The 19,392-nt window shown below is 37.8% G+C and overlaps 1 protein-coding gene across 1 annotated transcript in view; it reads right to left on the bottom strand.

Annotated features, from left to right (window-relative positions):
* The window catches only part of LRRC9 (leucine rich repeat containing 9), a 40,732-nt gene that overhangs the window by 4,336 nt on the left and 17,004 nt on the right, over positions 1-19,392 (bottom strand). The window contains exons 15-29 of the mRNA XM_088539617.1: positions 18,531-18,740; positions 17,091-17,210; positions 15,472-15,663; positions 13,711-13,836; positions 12,687-12,824; positions 9,616-9,793; positions 8,879-9,099; positions 8,051-8,173; positions 7,497-7,627; positions 6,546-6,654; positions 5,997-6,136; positions 3,002-3,138; positions 2,241-2,458; positions 1,993-2,061; positions 241-363 (exon numbers count right to left, since the gene is read on the bottom strand). Of these exons, the coding sequence (XP_088395743.1) occupies positions 241-363; positions 1,993-2,061; positions 2,241-2,458; positions 3,002-3,138; positions 5,997-6,136; positions 6,546-6,654; positions 7,497-7,627; positions 8,051-8,173; positions 8,879-9,099; positions 9,616-9,793; positions 12,687-12,824; positions 13,711-13,836; positions 15,472-15,663; positions 17,091-17,210; positions 18,531-18,740 (2,235 nt within the window). The remainder of the gene's footprint in view (positions 1-240; positions 364-1,992; positions 2,062-2,240; positions 2,459-3,001; positions 3,139-5,996; positions 6,137-6,545; positions 6,655-7,496; positions 7,628-8,050; positions 8,174-8,878; positions 9,100-9,615; positions 9,794-12,686; positions 12,825-13,710; positions 13,837-15,471; positions 15,664-17,090; positions 17,211-18,530; positions 18,741-19,392) is intronic.

Raw genomic sequence — 19,392 nt, 5'->3', positions numbered from 1 at the left:
GCCAAAGAGGAGGCATCTGCTCGGCAGGGTGATAGAGAGACTCGATCATATGTTCTTGTTCTGAGAGGAAGAGAGGGAGCAGGTGTTTGTCTTCCTCCTGCCTAGAAAACCTCAGATAGACTCTCTGAAGCAATATAGAAAGGAAAAAAAACTATTTTAATGCTGTGATAACTACATTAGACACCCATCATAGATGACCTGAATACTGGTCTTGCAGTTTGATTATAACATTTGTTTTACTTGTTCCAGTGTCTGGTAGTCAGCTCTCATCCTCTCTTCTGTGTTTACTGCAGTTCCATCTAACACTTGCAGGGCTGGCAGTCGAAGCAAAAGCAAAGGACGGTAGTTCTTCTTGAAAGAAATCTGTGTAAAGGAAATATAAATTAACTTAAAAATGAAATCCCTGTCTAAGAAGACAGTTTAATAGTATCTTCACCACCTCTACCAAATCTTACACCAATGCTGTTCTCCTAGGAACAGAATCCAACTGGGCACAAGTTACTATATATAAGTGAGCACTGTTTAAGCGGGTCTGAATAATTGCATGGACAAATAGAAACATTGTGGGCAAATTTATACTTCTTAACGGCAGGTGCTTAAACCTCATGGCCAGGTACTAATTGATGCTTACTAATACACCCTGAGGTATACTCAATGACACTTTGAATAAGAGACAGCTGAGATGACCTCCTCAATCCTCTTCAGGAGAAGTCTAAACCTGATAGACTTATTTCTTTCCAAAGAAGGAAACCCTGGAACAACAGTTTCCCAAGAAGGATCTGTTTTGCTTTTTCCTTTAGGAATAGAAATGCTTCCATGATTGTTCTTGCCATTACTGGGCATAGTTCATAGTTTGCTGGAGATGCTCCTATCATTTGATTCAGAAGCCCGTTCATTTTCCTTTCTCCATAACCCTTTGAAATTTGGCTTGGAAAACGTCACAAGCCCCAAACCAATTCCTTTAGGTCAGCTGCTGAAAACAGAGCACATACATAACTGCGTCATATGTATCAGTGCTCCAGCCTGCCACTACCTTCTCTCCTCCCTGTGTTCCTAGCTTTAGGTCAGAACCTGCAGGTTTATGGTAAAAAAATTAAGGAACGTTTACAACTCAGGCTTTCAGCCTGATCATCAAGGGTCTGTTTAAAACACGCACCTTGTGCTAGATTTTCAGCTCTGATTTAGAAAGCCATATTTTATCAAGCCAGCAATGAAAATGTATTTTTGATATCCACTTATGTTTAATGTTACTTTAAAGCTCAGTAGTGCCAAATACTTCAATACATAAAGCTAAGCTTCTACAAACTTTATTCATACATTTGGCCCCACTGAGTTCCACTTGTACCTTTACGGGTTATCAGGGATGTCTTTTCTGCCTTTGTGGAAAAGTTGCCCATCCTCTATCCCATAGCTATATATCTATAAAACCAGAAAGTTTAGCCTGGTCTTAACAGAGTTCCAATGGTTTGTTCCCAAACAAGGGAGAGAAAAGGCAAACCAAGAATACTTCAATGAAAAATAGAAGCATGTCTGGGAAAAAGAAAACTAAAATTCCCCTTTGGGACATTTTTGGGAGTGCTACATAAAATAACCAAACCAACCACAAAATATTTCTATTGAGCAATTTTAAAATAAAAACAAATATTTCAGAAATACTTTAACATTTTTTGCCCTGTTTACATGTGTCTGACCCGAATATTGAAAGGACAGCTCATCACTGTAACATACTCATGCAAACATACATTTTAAATTTATCTTGCAGCACTCTGAAGAACAGTGTGCTAAGAACAAGTGCATTCTGATCATGGAATAGCAGTGAGACAGGCCTCGTGAGGCAATGTGATCATTATGCAGGTTAAAAATATAGTAGTAGAATAATAGGAGATACTTTAGAATTCTTAATAGTTTCAATGATTTAGAAAGGGTAAATACCAAGCGTGTGAACTGGAATATAGATCTAACTTAGATAACAGTGCAAACTGATATACTTACTGGATTTCCATGTACTGAGAGCACTTTAAGACTGGGAATAACTTCAAGTTTTTCTAGTTCAGATAATTCCTGTCCAAAAGTTAAAAGATAGACCATATAAAAAGAATTCTGTGAAATTCTTCAGCCAGTATGTATGTTTTGGGGAAAATAATGGTAATGTTAGTCAGGCAAAGTCATAGAATTTTGTCTGAACACAATCCTCAACATTTCACCCACTGAATCTACACCACTTACAAAAATGCATGTACCTGAATTCTGTTGAAGTCCAGAAAAAGTTTCTGTAATTTTACCAGAGGTTGCAAACTGTTCAGTTCTCGTATTTGGTTTTCCTCCAGATGAAGAGCCAAAAGAGCATTCTGTTTAGCAAGGGAGCCTTCTGAAATCATTTTAATGCGGTTATTATCCAGCACCAACTCCTGCAAAAACTGGAGGCCTTCGAGTCCTTCAATGTGACTGATAAAATTTCCTATTATACCAGGAATAAAAGCATGGAATAATCTCTAATACATTTGGTATTCATTTTTAACAAAATGTAGCCTTGACCAAAAGCAGCTTGTGAACTTCCTGAATTCCTAAGCATGGTTTTGGACCACTTCTAATGTATTGGCATGCTTACAGATTCCCTCTATCCATGGGCAATCCCTATTTAATTCAAAATATCTTTCTAATCAAATCTGGGCTCCCGAGAAACAAGACCTAGGTCAACCACTATCATCAGAATTGCTTATAGTGAAGAGGAAATGTCCTCAGTTGGATTGACTTGCTGGCCATAAGCTGACAAACATGTCTGGCCCCTGCTGTTTGCTCTGCTCTTTCAAAAGAGAATTGAGGCACAGTGACCCAGTATGTAAGAATTTTACTCTTCTATCTTGAAACTAGGGCCAGAACAAAAGGAAGGGCATAATTCTTAAAGGGGTCAAGACCAGAGACTGACAAATCCAAAGCCTGAACATAAGAGATACACTCTAAAATGGTTGAATGTCTTTACGGAAAATATGTTATTACCTACCCTGCAAAAATAGAAGTTTCAAGTTTTTTAGCCTGCTAAGCTGTAGCTGGGCCATGTTAGTAATTCCGTTGTAGCCTAGATGAAGAACTTCCAGGCTCTGCATTACTGGGGGCAGGTTTCCCACAAATGCTGCATCCCTGTGGCGGTATAATAAACAGGAGTATAAGGTCACAGTTTTTCTTAGTCAGAAGAACTTCAGCATTTCCCACCCACCAAAAAATTACAAAGAGTATATATGAATGATTAGGAGTTCAGTTCTAATCACTGGATCAGATTTCATAGGAACTATACATATATACTGCCATAAATCCGATGAAAATTGGTAGAAATCTACTATGAGCTAGAAGTATTCCATATATAAACTTCCAGTTTGTGAAAGTTAGATGAAGGTTTCGGGATCCAGACCACAAAAATAAAACACAGAAAACCACTTCTCTGCTTGCAAGAAGTCTGACGACATGAGAAAAAAACACAGCTGGAAACTGCTGTTTAATCTAGTAAAATATTTATTTATAACCTTTGGTGTATTCTCACAACAGCTGGAAGACACTGGGACAAAATAAAATATCTTGCAGTGCTTCACTAATTCGCTTGTAAAAGCTGAATTTCTGCTGCATCTGACATGTAACTAGGTAGCATCAGGTAATAGATTAAGAAAGACAAGGAGAAAAGAGGTTCTGATTTTAGCTTTGTTCCTTCCTTCCTTATGACCCAACTAATGACCCACTGTGCTGAGCAACTTCTACTTCCATGAAACCACTAAATTTTGGTGTTAATGGTCACAACTTCATTACATTCACACAGCACAGACAAAACAATATTCAAGCAGGATGTTAATATGCAATATTAATTCATGTTAATATTGGTAATATACATATATGTAATATACATATATTACATGTAATATACATATATTAGTGATTAATGCAGGCTTATCTCACAAGCCTACAAAAAAACAGAGCCAATTCAATATCTGGAGAAAGTGTCAATGGGAACTGCAGAAGGTTTAAGAACAGTTTTGTTCCTAGGACTCACAATTAAGATAGAATGCAGCAGTTTTTAAAAAGCCAGTACCTACTTAGTAGAAAAATAAAAACGAAAGCAACAAATAGAAAAATAATGCACTGTGATTCTGTGATAAAGAAATTCACAGCAGGAAATAAAAATTTGTAAAAAACAAAAAAAGGGATGAAAGGAGCAAATGAACATAAGGAGACATCGGTGACTTGTAGCATGAAGGACAATAAGAAAGAGCCAATAACAAAAATAACCTGACAATGATGTTAGACCATGGCTAGTTGAAGATGAAAGAACTATCAATACAGCAGTGCTCAATAAATACTTTGAAATCATTTACATTCCAGTATTGGCTTAAAGGCTGTTAAGTAGCAGCTACTGAATAACTCTTGACATTTAAAAATCAGAGACTTTGAATAAGCCTCATTTGAAAAAGCTGGCAAAGAAACATTATGGATTATTTGTATTTACTTTCATGGGAACATCAGCCAAGTTTTAATGGTTTCTAAGAAATCTAAGATTTTGTCAATATTTAAAAAGGGTAAGGGGAAGAAACAGGAAGGCATTAATGTAAAAAGATCCCACTTATTAGAAGAAATTCTTGTAGTAAATAAAAAATTATTTCAAGCTCCTTTTGAGTTCCCAATTTGTGTAAAGAATGTTCATCTCTCATATAGGAGCAGATGTGTAACATGAGCTAAATGGGCACAGAATTTGTCACATTGTTATGAAAGGAACCTAGGAGGTCCATAACCATGTGTGCTTCTTTCCCTGTAATTTTTCTCCAGAGAAGCTGAAACAAATTTCTGTTATTCCCACACCCCAGAGAAAAAATAAAATAATGTCAATGCTGAATAGAAGCAATAATGAAAACAAGCACTGGGCATGCTCTTGAGAAATATAGAAACAAATAACAAGGTTTTGCAGGATTCTTTGATGCTCTGTCACTATCATTTTACAAAATTTGACCAATATACAGAGGGAATTCAGCACAGTGACTTTGCAAGGCTTGTCTGATAGGATAAAACCAAATTTGGCTACGGATGTTGTCTTCTCCATGAAGAATTGAGTAAACGAATCTTGACAAGCCCCAGAAGTTTCAGTCCTAACACGGAGCACAGATGAGAAATGCACACTGAAAGGTGACTTGAAAATGCTCCTTAGGACACAGGCTGACCTAAGGTTGATGACAAAAGTAAAAAAGAAAGTATAATTGTCTGTTTAAGAGGATGAGAAAAAGAATACCACCTATAAAATGAGCAAAGGAAATGAGGTTTATTGGCAGGATAAATGATTGCTTAGATTAGATACAATATCTCAGGGGAACTTCAGAGCAATATGCAAAAAATGCTTCTAAAAGCTACTACAGTGTGAATCTGCTGAGATCACTGATTCTAGAAAGTGGCTGTGACTGCCAGGAGAATACTCTACAGTATGAGGCTGCTCAGTTTTCACAGATCATGCTTAAAGTAGTGCAGTCACTCTCAGTACAATGCTCATGCTGATATTATTCTGCAGTGTAACGTTATGCAAATCTAACCACAGACTGCAAGCATAGATACCAATGATCAATCTGATCAGAGCTCATGCTCTGCCCTTGCTCTCCCAGATCAAAATAGTGGTTAGAGAGAGGTAGGTGGTTCTGCTACACAGAATCAATTCCTCTGTAGGAAGATGAAAAAACTTCAAGATATGCTTACCCATCTATGCAATATGACCCAAAGAACAGACGGCAGAATACTGGAATAATTAATTTGATGAAGAAGTGACCTAACCAGTTGCCCAGAAAGAACCTAGGAAAGAAAGTCAACCAGATTATATCAAATGGGTCATGAGTGGGTAAAACAAGTACAAGAAGCTACTGGGCTTCTTCAAGGCAGAAAGGAAAAAGAGGGAGACCCTGGATATTGACGTGGAAGATACCTCCTTCTTCCCTAGTAAAAGAGAGAGAAAAACATGTCTTAAAAGCTCATGGTACCTCCTTCCTTTGGAAAGTCCTTGCTGTCCATAGCCACTAGAGGTCACCTTTTGGTACAGCTGCTGCCTATTTGTCGGCTGGTTTGGGGGCTTTTGCCTAGGCAGTATTGACTCAATGCGATTGTAGTTCAGACACAACACCTGCACAAACCAAACATAATCAATGAAAGAGAATGCTGCTCTGTCAACACATTAACAAAACTGACGATTATGCTTTTTTTGCTACAGAAATTTGATTTTTAGAAGGTGATTGCTTAATCTAAAGTGATAAGGGCTTAGAAAGTTTGGTGCAATTCACTCATTTTGAATCAGTTTACTGCAACAATATCATAAAATTACTGCAGCAGTTGCAATTCAGCGTACATTTTACTCCTCACCAGCTTTGTGCTGACTGATTAATGATGTTACAAAACCCACAAGCAACAGTGGAATAAAGGAGATTAGAGGGTATTTTTTATTTGTTTCTTTTTATATTTTTTTTTCCTCTATCACAGGAAATCAGTTTATCAGTAGTATTATTTTTATAGAAAAGATGATGTCACAAACTCACCTTGACATTAGGCAGGAAGATTAAACCACTGAAAGATGTGAGATTATTGTTCTGCAAATTCACGCTGCAGACATTTCTGAACTGGTCTGCTGGCACCAGCTCTACAGTTCTGAATCAAGTAAAGAACATAATTATGAATTTAGAATACAGACAACACTGTTAAATAATATATATATATCTTATACAGAAGATATATCTTAATATGGGAGATAATATAGCATAAGCAGATCCCTAGCACAATGGCATAAGAATTTCAACATTGTACGAAAGAAATACCCTAATGAAAACCTCAGGAAAAAAAAAACAAAACAATTGTTTAATAAATGCTTAATTTAATTCTGGTACTGAAGGCAAGGACCTGAAAACTCTACTCTTTTTGCTTCTACAGCACGTTAGTGGAATACGAGTTCTGACCCTCTTGGGCTGTTTTCATCACTTTCCAGTTTGGCCAAATATTGTTTGGTTAAGGATGCTTTTAATGCAATCATTCACAGGTCATTCTTGCTCTAAGTTCCGGTACATCTATGATGGTCAAGGCAGCTCCTTAAGAAATGAGAGGATGGGAAAAAACAGCACTGCACATAAATACAGGGTGCCTGTTCTTGCTTCGAACAAATTTAGGTTGAAAGAAATCCCACCAACTGGGTTTTGATACAAGAGGATCTCTCTTCTCAATACTGCCCTGGAGTAGGTACTCTATTTTCTGTCAGCTTCACAGGCAGCACCACCTTCTGCATGAAAGTGGAAGTATTCAGTGAAGCAGTGGAAAATAACTTTTTGTGATGTAAAATTACTTTCATTTTAGGGATCAGTAAAGAGAACTTTGCCTAGAACAGTAGGGGATATCAGCCATATCTGCTAAATACTGGTTCTGCCTTTAGATTTTCACATTCTAATCATGATATTAAATGCTACTTTTAAGAGATAATGCACTTTTCAAAAGTACTGCACCTGATATGAGAGGCTGTCCAATTTAATTCTTGCATTTCTGTGAAGTCTGAATGTCCCAGTCTATCTGCAATCATATCAGAGGTGAGTTTGCCTCCAAACAAATCTCTTGCACTTTCTCCTTCAGTTGGATCCTGTTAAGTGAATTTGGTCTGCTACATTAATGCAGATCTGGAACTATTATAGCAGCCTAAGCAAGAAACATGTTTAGAATCAAAGTGTCATTTTGGCTTTTCCTTAAGGAGCAAATTCATGGGGACAATCTGTGTGCTCTGAGTTTGTGTGAAATATAGATTTGTAAGTAATGCACACTGATTTCATAGATTTTAGAAGTGTTAATGCTCCATAATTGTAGTTAAAATTCCAGAAAGAACCCTGTTATGCCAGGTACTGTTAAAAATAGATAATTTCTACCTCAAGACTAATGAGAGACAGAAGCAGATAATATGAAGAGATTCCACATATGATATTGGCCAGTCCAACTTGCAAGGTCCTGATTTATAAAAGAGTGATTTTAACAAAAGTTACAGTAATAATTTGCATACAGAATAACTTACTACTGCAGTGCCATCTAAGGCTTTGAGAGAAGGAAGATGGAATAATACAAATAATCGGTAGTTATCTTGTTTCCAGACTATTAGATTTCCATTCATGTCCAGAATTATCAGATTAGTTAAACCCTGAAAAGAAAAAAAGGCACTGATTTTAATCATTTTAAAATATGCACATACAGGGGCATTCAGACTACTTTGTTTTCAGCTTTTTTTTCTCCTGTCATTTGCATGAGTCAAAAATATGAAATCACTTGACAAAATCCAAACTTTTATGTTTAGATTAAAATGTCTTTGCATTGCTCAAGCCACATAGAAAGCCCTTCAAGTGAGTGTAAACTATACTGACGTTTCCTTAAAAGCTTTGTACTCCCCCACTGTTCTTAGTCTGAACATAAATAGGAATTAGCACATCAGTCTCCAATGAGTGTCTGCATCCAGCCAACAAAGTTTGCAAAATATATGTTAGCATTCCAAGCAAGCCAAAAAGAACTAAAATTGCTGCAGGTGTGGCTGTTCCTTACTTGACATGACTTGCAGAATTATTCCATGGATTGTAAGGCTTTATTTAGCCTACCAGGCATGCATGATACTCATACTCGGCAAAAAATTTCAGAAACAATCCAACTAAAGGTTGAGTACCTCCTTCTTAGGAATGAGCAAGGTTCTAACTACTTTGGGTTCAAATGTAAGCTTGGATGAACATAAGCACTAATGGGCAGAACCTCCAAATATGTTTTCAAGTATAACTTCTTCAATGTAAAGTGGGGATATATGGCACTTCTAATAAAATAAAAATCAATTTGATTTTTGAAATAATAAATCCATATTTACCTTTAAATGGTGTATCTCTTGATTGGTAGAAACGAAATTATTACTTATGTATAGCTCTATTAGGGAATAGGTTTTCTTTAAGCCAATTAAAGAAGTGATTCTGTTGTTCTCAACGGAGATGTAATGAAGATGAGACAGATTTTGAAACACGTGTCTTTCCAGGCTGGTGAGATGATTGTTATTTACACTAAGTCTTGTAAGTTTGGTAAGCTTTGAAATTCCTTGAAAAACAAACAAAATATACTCAGCATAAAGTGAGTTGTACAAAAGGGTGGATAACATGGATGGTAAAACAAATTCCAGGAATGGGAACATGGGAGTTACCAGCATCACATCTGGGAGCACGGATTGGGAGTTAGAAGGGGAACTGAAGTTAATTAGCACCTTCACACAGAATTCACAGCTCACAGAAGACTTGAGACCTGATTTTCAAATCAGTAACAATAACGGTGTTTGCCATGATACATGTGGGGAATATATAACATTCATGCAATAGTAGTTAGATCAGCTGTACAGCAAACATTTATAAATATGCATATTTAAAAAATAAATTCTAATTAATGTTTTTCCTAATTCCCTCCCTTCAGTTTTGTTAAAGATACACTGAGAAGCTAAAATTCAGACTTTTCAATATTTGAAAAATAATGGCAGCAACTAAGGAATCATGCTCTGTAACATTTCACTAAAAAACATATTTCTATTGTGTAACAGCCTAAACGATCACTATCATGTATTACCATCTAGTGTTGAAATGCAGTTTCCATCCAAAGTGAGTTCTTCAAGATTAAGACAAGATTCTAGACCTTCTATTTGGGTGAGATTATTGTTGCTAAATGATGCCCATCTTAAATGTTCCAATTTTTCCAAGTTGGAAATTTTGAAGAGATGTTGATCATCCAGATCTAAGACAGTGATCTGTAATAAAACTCAGTATTAATAATGAAAGAAAACTGTCGATCAATTCATCATTTAATTCCACTTCCTCTGTACTTACACTTTTCATGTACCTTTCATATTCATATCAATGGAAATTTATTGGACTCAGGGCGTGGTATTTCCCTATTACACAACGGAGCTATTCATATTTAATGAACTGAAAAAATGCTCAGTTTATCCACTGAAAACAAGGACTCTGCAATGTAACTACGACCGTTCCCAAATGGACCTGTGTGGTTTTACCTGCTATCTAAACATAGTCAATTTTTCTTGCTTGTGTTAGATCTTTTTCGTCAATTTAAATCCTTATGTTAATGTAACGTGATTATTTCACTGGCCAGCCAACTTTACAAGTCTTCATTTTACAACTGGACTTCAGCGAATTGCAGCTTAAAACCTAACTATTATTATTTAGTCTATCAGAGGCTGAGAACAGAGCAGAATTCATCCTAACTCGTTCTTCATACTTTAGATAAACATATCGTGTGCTCTATCTCTGGGTTACAACTTTCCTGTTTTTCTTATTTGAAATATCGTAAACAAACAAGTCAATATAGATATCAAAAACATATTTCTGAGTCAAAGAACTTTCTTACAGAGGATCTACCTTGCAATAGAGACAGGGTTGTCAATAATCTTTCCCCAAAGCTGTTTCTGAGGAAACAACTGATACTGTTGTAGTCTAATCACTGCATGATGGGGAGAAGAAAAGATTGTAGGGCCTCACTCAAAAAAAAAAAAAAAATCTAATTGTATTTTAGGGACCCAGGATACCCAGTGTCTTATCTAGCCTAAGATAAATAATCACTGTAACATTCAGTGCCATGAAACTGGCTTTGCTGATGATTCAAGAACGTTTTGAGGTATATTATTCCATTTTCAAAAATAGTTATGTTACGCTTCATGAATCACATTGTTGACATATGCTAAAACATTAATTTCCCTGGCAATGTCTATGAACATGAATTCCCTGCTGCATACAGAATAAAATGCTAGGCTCATCACCAGAAACGTGTTTTCCTCTAGGTATTCTAGAGTCAACACAGCAAATTGAACTGACAGAGGAGCTTCTAACCTTTTATTCTTGTAGTTTAACATGATTTCAGATGACGGGTCAAAACAGGTTAGGATGACCTTGAATCTTCCCTCATTGACTCTTACAGCTTTTTGTCAGCCCAGTTTCCTAAGGAAACAAGGCTAATATGTCTCTGTCCACTAGCCCACTAGTCTTACCACTACCTTTTAAACCTTCTGGTGGGTTTCAAACAAATCTGGCAGATCACCCGGACTCTGAGAGCCACAGGTTTCCCACAAATTCCATAAAAATGGTGCAGCTGGAAGTGAGAGGCCTGAAGTGATGTTCCAGTAAAGGAAAAGGTACAGCATGTCTCAGGTACAATATCAAACACTAGAGAATCTAGGAAAGACTCTGAATAATCTGAATTCTGACACGAGCTCTGTTGAGAGGTGAGACCTCACAGAGCACTGGATAACAATTTGTTCAATATTCTTGAAGCTTCACTGACACTCTCCTTAGAAACATCTCCAGAGAAGAATTCTCAAATTCTTAAATGAAGCAAGTAGATTAAGGACTTGGTCTTGCCCCAGAAGAAAATTCTCTAAAAAATACCCATAAGTGCAATTTATATTAAGCACAATCTTTATATGCCTTATTATAGTTTGAAAAACAACAATTGAGAGAGTGGTAGATAAGGCAGAGAGACAGGCAAAGCATGTTAGATTCACTGTTACTTGAAATCTTTAATTCAGTACTATGAGGGAATTTCATATCAGCAAATATCAGTGCCAGTAACAGAGGTATCTGTATCTGTGCTGGCTGGCTAGGCTCTCTGTTAGCATAGAATTCACTATGACCTGATGTACCCTTCTGCTGTCAGATCACAGAACCACAGAATCCCAGAATGGTTGAGGTTGGCAGGGACCTCTAGAGATCATCTAGTCCAAGCCCCTGCTCCAGCAGGGACACCCAGAGCACAGGGCACAGGGCGGCATCCAGGCGGGTTTGGAAGATCTCCAGAGAAGGAGCCTCCACAGCCTCTCTGGGCAGCCTGTGCCAGGGCTCTGGCACCCTCACAGGAAAGAAGTTCTTCCTCACATGGAGATGGAACTGCCTGGGTTTCAACTTGTACCCATTACCCCTTGTCCTATCACTGGCCACCATGGAGAAGAGTTTGGTCCCATCCTCCCTACGTTCCCCCCTCGGGTACTTGTACATGTTGATCAGATCCCCTTTTAGTCTTCTCTTCTCCAGACTAAACAGGCCCAGCTCGCTCAGTCCTTCCTCATACGATAGAGGCTCCAGTCCCTTAATCATCTTCGTGGCCCTATGCTGGATCCTCTCTAGAAGCTCCACATTCCTCTTGTCCAGGGGAGCCCAGAACTTCACCCAGTACTCCAGGGAAGTCATATGCCAGGTAAGTCCAGGTAAGCCACTCTCAGATAACTCACATACCAGAGGTGTTTATGTTTCTGCACCACAAGAAGCCTAGAGGGACTAGTTCAAAGTGGGCACTTGCATTGTAGATGACCAAAGTTAGATGAATTTAACCTTTCTCTTGTCTTAAAAGATATTAATTAATCAAATTAACCATAAAAGCAGTTGAATTGCAAAAAAGGTTACTTAATAGATGATCTTCTGTGAGGTATCTGGAAATGACCCCAGAAATAATATAACAATTAATATAACAAATAGGTAAACCTGAATCTGTTTAAGAATGCAGTTGAATCCAAAGGCATCAATCCATTAAACTAAGACCACAAATGAAAACTTTTCATCTAAAAGTTAGTTTCATCTAAAAGTAGCATTCATCTAAATGCTAGTATAAGCACTAAGTACTTGTATCAGTCCTACCATTGAATACCAGTTATTAAGATGTGTCTGTGAATCCACCTTGTTTTTGCTAATTTGAGACAGAATTTTAGCACAAGGAAGCACACTAAGAACAGGGGGACTTTCTTCATCAGTCCTAGAATATTCTAACAGAGATACCTGAAAGGAAAAAAAATATTTACTGTAAGTAGATAACACAACTAGACATACCGTACAGTCCATAGCTTAACACATATGAATGGGCTTAGCAGCAACTCTATTATTCTTGGAAGGGGAAGGGCACATATTCATAGAGATAACAAACCACAGATCTAAATTTACTAGATTTGCTAGACTCCTATACATCTTGCATATACAAAATTTTCGGTTTTCAACAAAGTAAAACAGAAAAGGTAGATGACCCTAAAACATGTTGTAGTAACTAGAGCCTGTTTGTCTTTGATTAGCGGTGAAGATACTTAGCCAGCTCTTTGCAGAGAGACAGGAACTTGGCATTCGCTGTGTGTGGACACAATTTCACTGCAACTGTGCTCTCACCATACAAAAATTGCATTATTATAATGATGCTCAGCTCAAACTGGCAGAGCCCATTGAGTGCATTAACTTAGACTCAGCTTTGGCTTCAGGAGTGCTTTGGGATATAGTCCACAGCTTAATTAGAAGATGTTTGTGCTCAGTGGTTAGGAAGAATCATTTCATTTCTGCTCATAAAACACTCTGCGGATTTACTCTCTGAAAGGACATTAAAACAAATTCCAGGTTTTGAGTCTACATAAGAAGAAAAACAAGAGTATAAAATAATTGGTTTAGTCTGTTATTTTTCTCTCTATTGTTTCTATCTGGCAAACACAGTTGTTTTCTTGTATTTTATGTTCAGCAAAACCTGAACAAGACAGTTTCCAATATCATGCCAGGATACAATATTTGGGTAGTAGCAAAGCTCTTTAGAAGACCAGCGTTTAGTAAATAATTTCTGACCTACTGCCAGGAGCAAAGACAAACCACAGCAGTTGTTGTAAGTTACAGCAAAATGGAAGAATCAAACCTGGGTTATATTTGATCTTGCAATATAGTGCAATGCTTCCGCAGCTTCATTTTCAGTAATCACGACTCCATCTAGGATATTGAGAGCCTTTAATCGGCCAATGACACTCAAACGCAATGAGGCTGTCTTGAAGAAAGAAATAAAGTGCTATGAGTTTCTAAAAATGTTAACACACATTACACACCAGAGTAAGATTTGCTTTTCGTTTCTATTTAGCCTACTGTCAGCTCATGGAAGGTTAGAGCCCTGCCATAATCCTCAGAAGAGTCACTGTGTCATCCCTGCTTACGCAGCATGCCAGAAACACATGAGACATGGTATCTTCAGGCTAGTTTTGATTATCCTGATTTCATGCGATAGTCATTACATAATTGATTATGTGAAAGTTAACTGACATATGAAAAGTTTTAGTATGTGTTTTATAATACAACAGTTTCATTTCTGAGTCAAATATATTAAAAAGTCAAAGGAAGCTTCACAGGACATGTAGAGGGATGTGTAAAGGATGTAGAGGTGTTACCAAAAAGACATCACCATGGATCTATCCCGTACATACAGAATATGCTCAACTACCCACATTCTTCACATATAGAATAATAACATCTCTGTTTGTGGGTGGAATACAGATACATTTTGGGAAAAATATAATCTTTCAAATATAATCTTTCAGGAGCTAGGTCAGCAAATGTATCTTCTGAGAAGGAAAAAGGATCTTCTGCTTTGCTCTGAACCAATTAGACATTGTGATTGGATACCTAAGAACTCTGGAGAAGGACATTTTTGGTCATTTCTTAATACTCAATAGGTAAAACATTGACACAAAAAGGACAATAAAATTGTAAATTTGGTCCACTAGAAAACTCAGTAATAACAGCAAAGAATCACAGACCAGAACTAGTAGCTGTTATCATTTCCTTTTACATCTTGGAATATATTCATAAGCATCTATCAACAAGTATCAGTGAAATTTAAATAACAGGCTAAATAGAGCAGGAAGCATCTTTCTGGATGCTTCTTGGATGCCCCAATGAAGTTCTGCCTCCCAAGTTAGGATGTTGATCAAATTGCTCTAAAATGGTGCTTTATAATATAAAATATTAAATAGTCACCAAAAAAGACTTTCTAAGAGCCTTTCAGTGCCCTTTATTTGTAAGGTTTAACAAGGTTTAACAATGCCGATTCTGACTCGGCTCTGTTAAACAATATTAAACTGTCTTGATTCAAATGGAATAAAGAACAAACATTTGTTGCAGAGACTGTCTGGGCAGGATGCAGAGGGGACTGACAGAGAGTCTGCACAGAGGCTGAGTGTTGGCTCTCTCTCCAGAGCTCCAGCCAGCACAGCTGTGCTCCTGCACAGAGATATGGGCAGCAACAGAAAGACTAACAGCACATACACATATCCCCAAGGCCAGGGAAATATCTCTGCTCCCACCTCTTATTCTATGCAGCTGAGACAGCAAAATTAAAGACACAGCTTAGCTTTTTAAGTCTGCCACGGCACAAAAGCAATCAATTCTTATGGGAAGCAAAAAAGAAAGGAACTGTGCCTTGGAGATGTCCCCTACCAGCAGTGACACACAACTTATTCAACGAAGAAGCCATAACATAGTCAAAAGGCTTCTTACATTGCAAGGACCTTAGAATAATAAAAAAAGAAGAAAAGAAAAAAAAAAACAAGAACATGTTTTAACTTTTTATAATATCACTGCCAGTCCTGGTTAGAATGCTTTCCGAGGAATTCCAAGCACTGGTATGTACCTTATGCCAGGGGTTGTGTGCAATGTCAAGACTAAGCAAGTTGGGAGTGTGTTCACGTAAGATGTTTATTTCTTCCCTAATCTTTTTCAGCTGATTCCAGCTCAGGTCAAAGCACCGCAGCTTCCTTAAGCGTCGAAGGCCCTCGAGCGTGATCACGTGGTTATGGCTCGCATCAAAATACTCGAGGTTGGGCTGCAAGACAACACAGGGTTGAGGATAGCTGTAGGGCCAAAACTGTAGCAAAAGAAACCTTGATCAGACCTACTTGATATTGAAAGAGATTTAATTAGATCTAATACCTGGGATTCTCCTTGTTCGGTATGAGTATGAAGACGCTCCGTTCATGCCCCTCTAAGGACAACAGAGGAGCTATTGCCTCAGAGAACACCTTGGTGTTCCACGTCTGCTTGACTAACAGCCAGTCGTCAAAAAGGAAAGGCTACATTGCTGAAAACATGGAGTAGGCCATTGGCAAAGCCAGAAACAGAATTCAGGTGCCCCACTCAGTACTGATCTGTTGGTTGAAATGGCCATTACAAAGAACTGACGAGAGATGCTGCGGTATCACTTTGATACAACGATTCAATCTGGAGATCCAACAGGCATGAAAACTGCTGGGTAACACTGTGTCAGTATTGGGGACCCTAGTTAAGTAGCCCATTCTGTTCCACTGTGTGTCTCCAGGCCCACTCCTGTAAGCCCAGCCTGCAATGCTCTCATGTCTGTTCCCCACATCCTCTACGTGAGGCCTTGCAGGTCCTCTCTGTTTGAGCAGGGCAAGAGCCTGGGGGGAACTGCCATGACACGGTTAGCCCAGTCAGTAACATCCCACTTCTGGGCCTGCAAAGCAGTGCAGAACAGAGCTGCTGTTTGAGGAGTGGAGTCGCCTTATGTTTACAGTTGAAGAAGAAGCTTGTGTTGGGGTAAATCTACTATTGCAGGTCACAGAAGAGCAAGGAGTCCTACAGCACCACTGTGCATTCCAGCCTCCACACAGCCTGAACTCTCCCAGGAGAGATTTCATAGAATCATAGAGCGGTTAAGGTTGGAAGGGACCTCTAGAGGTCATCTAGTCCAATGCCCCTGCACATGAAGGATCACCTAGAGCACGTGGCACAGGACTACATCCAAGTGAGTTTTGAAGATCTCCGGAGAAGGAGACTCCACAACCTCTTTGGGCAGCCTTTTCCAGTGCTCTGTCACCCTCACTGTTAAGAAAATTTTCTTTTAAGTTCCTGTGGAACTTTTGATGCTTCAGTTTCTGGCCATTTCCTCTAGTTCTGTCGGTGGCCACCACTGAAAAGATTCCAACCCTCAAAAAATTTCAACCCTCAAGAGGATCAGCTCAACTAAGAGATCCTCTCTCCAGCTCTCACCCTGCTCCCTCAATACTTCTTTGTCTGGAAGGGTTAGTTAACATTATCACAGTATTTGCTACTAGTATTGGGAAAAGTTCAAGTGGTCTTGCCTATCACTGCTACAAACCTGGAGTAAGAACTTGTTCAAGGACACAGAACTTTGTACTTGCTGTTACGTTACTAACTTTATATATTTTTTTTCCCATTCAAGAATATTATTCTAACTTATGTTCCTTAAAAACTATTGAGCTTATGTCTCACCAAGTCATAAATATCATCTAAGGAAGTAAATTCATTAAAGCTGATGATAAGCTTTTGAAGTCTTTTTAGTTTAGAGATGTCCCGTAGCTTATTCAGGCTGTTTCCATGCAAATTCAAAACCTAGGCAGAAAGTACAGCAGAAATTACAGCTTTATCAGACGGGCAACTAAATTCTGTAATACTCCAACGCTGCCTTTAAAATGAAAAAGCTGCTACAGCTAGAGTGCAAATCTAAATACTATCCTATCCTATGAACCATAGGTATATAAAACATGACTCCAAATAACACAAAATAATGAAAAAATGCCTAAAGGATATGATGATTATTTTTCACTTATTTGAAGACTATATGTCCTGTAACTTCTCCCTGAAATAACAGTGGCCTGAATAGATGGAGAGTCAGACAGCCGGTCTGTTCACAGGACAAAGGAACAGGAAGATAGTTGTTCAGTTCACCTCTTTATTGGGAATTACTCATCTCTTTACTGGAAATCCTGTTGACTCTGAGCAACTGGCAACTCTTCCATTATTAGCGAGCAGCATGGAAAGAGATTAGCCCAGCAACAATGAGCAATAGATCCAATGAGACTAAATACTTAGGAAAAGGCAAAGTGAGAGAAGAATTGCTAGAATCTCAGTCCAAATACAGACTACTTGAAAGATAACATTTTGGTAAAACAGGAAGAAATTTTTCATTCTGCTTTTTCTTAACATTCTCTCTAAATAAGTGGTAGGAAAGAAAAACATTATTTGGAAACTTTAAGAAAATGGGGTTGAAAACATAATAAGCAAATATAGGAAATGTTATCAGCTCACAAACTAGAGTTAAAAATGGGACAGTGTAGAAATTATTTCAGTATTAAGAATCACATATTTAGCAAGGCGACTTCATCAGAAAATGAAGCTACTGAAAATGCCATACTGAAATGCTATATATGCAATGTCAGAGTTAGGAAAACGAATATCCCCTGAATGAGCTTGCTACATAGTTTCAATGTTTTTCACTAGGTTATATCTGTATTCTGATGTCAAATCTGACAAAAAATATTTTCAAGAGCAATCGGTATGATGTTGTAAACTCATTTATTCCGGAAAACTTGAAGGAAAGGCTGATAGTTCAAGTCATGTCCTATTCTCAGATCCACTTCATTTACTTGGAATTACTTTTTCGTTGGAATTACTTGTGCTTTATATAATGAGAAATGTAAACAGGATTCAGTCCTACAATTGCTATTCACATTGTACAGTGAGCATTTTGATTTCATACATTTTGATTTTTTGTTTGTTCAATATCATGCAACTCATATCAAGTAAATGCAAGCATATCAGACTCCAGCTCAAATTGAAACCTTAATTTTTAACTCTATGAGTCATGAGCAACACAGTATCAGTAATATAATACATTTTTTTCCTATTGTAAATTTGACAGAAATTTCTCACCTTTACCCGACTGAAAATACTGGCCTTAGCCACCGAAAGCATTGTTTTTTCATCTAAGCAAGCAATTTTAGTACTGGCTTTTACTGGTGGTTGCATATTCAAAACTTCATCATCACGTTGCAAATCATAAGGCAGAATAAATCCTTCTGTGCTTTTCTTTCCCTCTTCAACAATTACATTGCACGTAGAAAACAGAGACTGATCTTTGACCTATTTAAAATAAAATGCATTTGAAAGTTGTAAACTTTCTTTTTTTAGCAGGAAACAAGTTATGGAATTATCTTTCTGTGGCACTGATGTGCTGAAAATTGGGTTTAATTGTGTAATAATCGCTGCACATTACAGGATGTTTTTGTTTGTATAGGCTGTTGTAACCCACGCTGGCTAGAGACAAAGTAGTACAATTATGCACTGGAATTCAAGAAGTGGAAGAATCACAGGAGAGCAACATACAGCTGGGCCATGGGACCAGGCAGGGCTGATGCACACCTGAATTCCACCCTTCTCTTCCTTTCCCCAGAGCTGAACTTCCTGCTTTCCTGTACACTTGCTTCTACCTAACACAGGCACTCAGAGTCTGAATTAAGCCCTTGCATGTTGGTAGCAGATGGCTTAAAAAGAGCACTACATTTTTTTTTGTATTATTTTTAAATTATGGAAAAATATGCTCAATATCCTAGCTGATAAAAGAAATATTTTTTCCTTTTACAAAAGCGCATATTGCACAACCAAAAAATAAAAATCAGTTGCTCCCTCAAGAATTCATGCAGACGAGATCATTTCCTCTGTTGATAACATCAGCTTTACTTTCCATAGCCCCTCGTTGAGAGATAGGACTTAGTTTTCAGAAGTGTTTCTATTC

This window comes from Tinamus guttatus, unplaced genomic scaffold (assembly GCF_059628265.1).
Source record: "Tinamus guttatus ecotype Peru unplaced genomic scaffold, ASM5962826v1 Tinamus_guttatus_pri_ptg000048l, whole genome shotgun sequence".
NCBI lineage: Eukaryota > Metazoa > Chordata > Aves > Tinamiformes > Tinamidae > Tinamus > Tinamus guttatus.
This window is presented reverse-complemented; position numbering and strand designations above follow the sequence as displayed.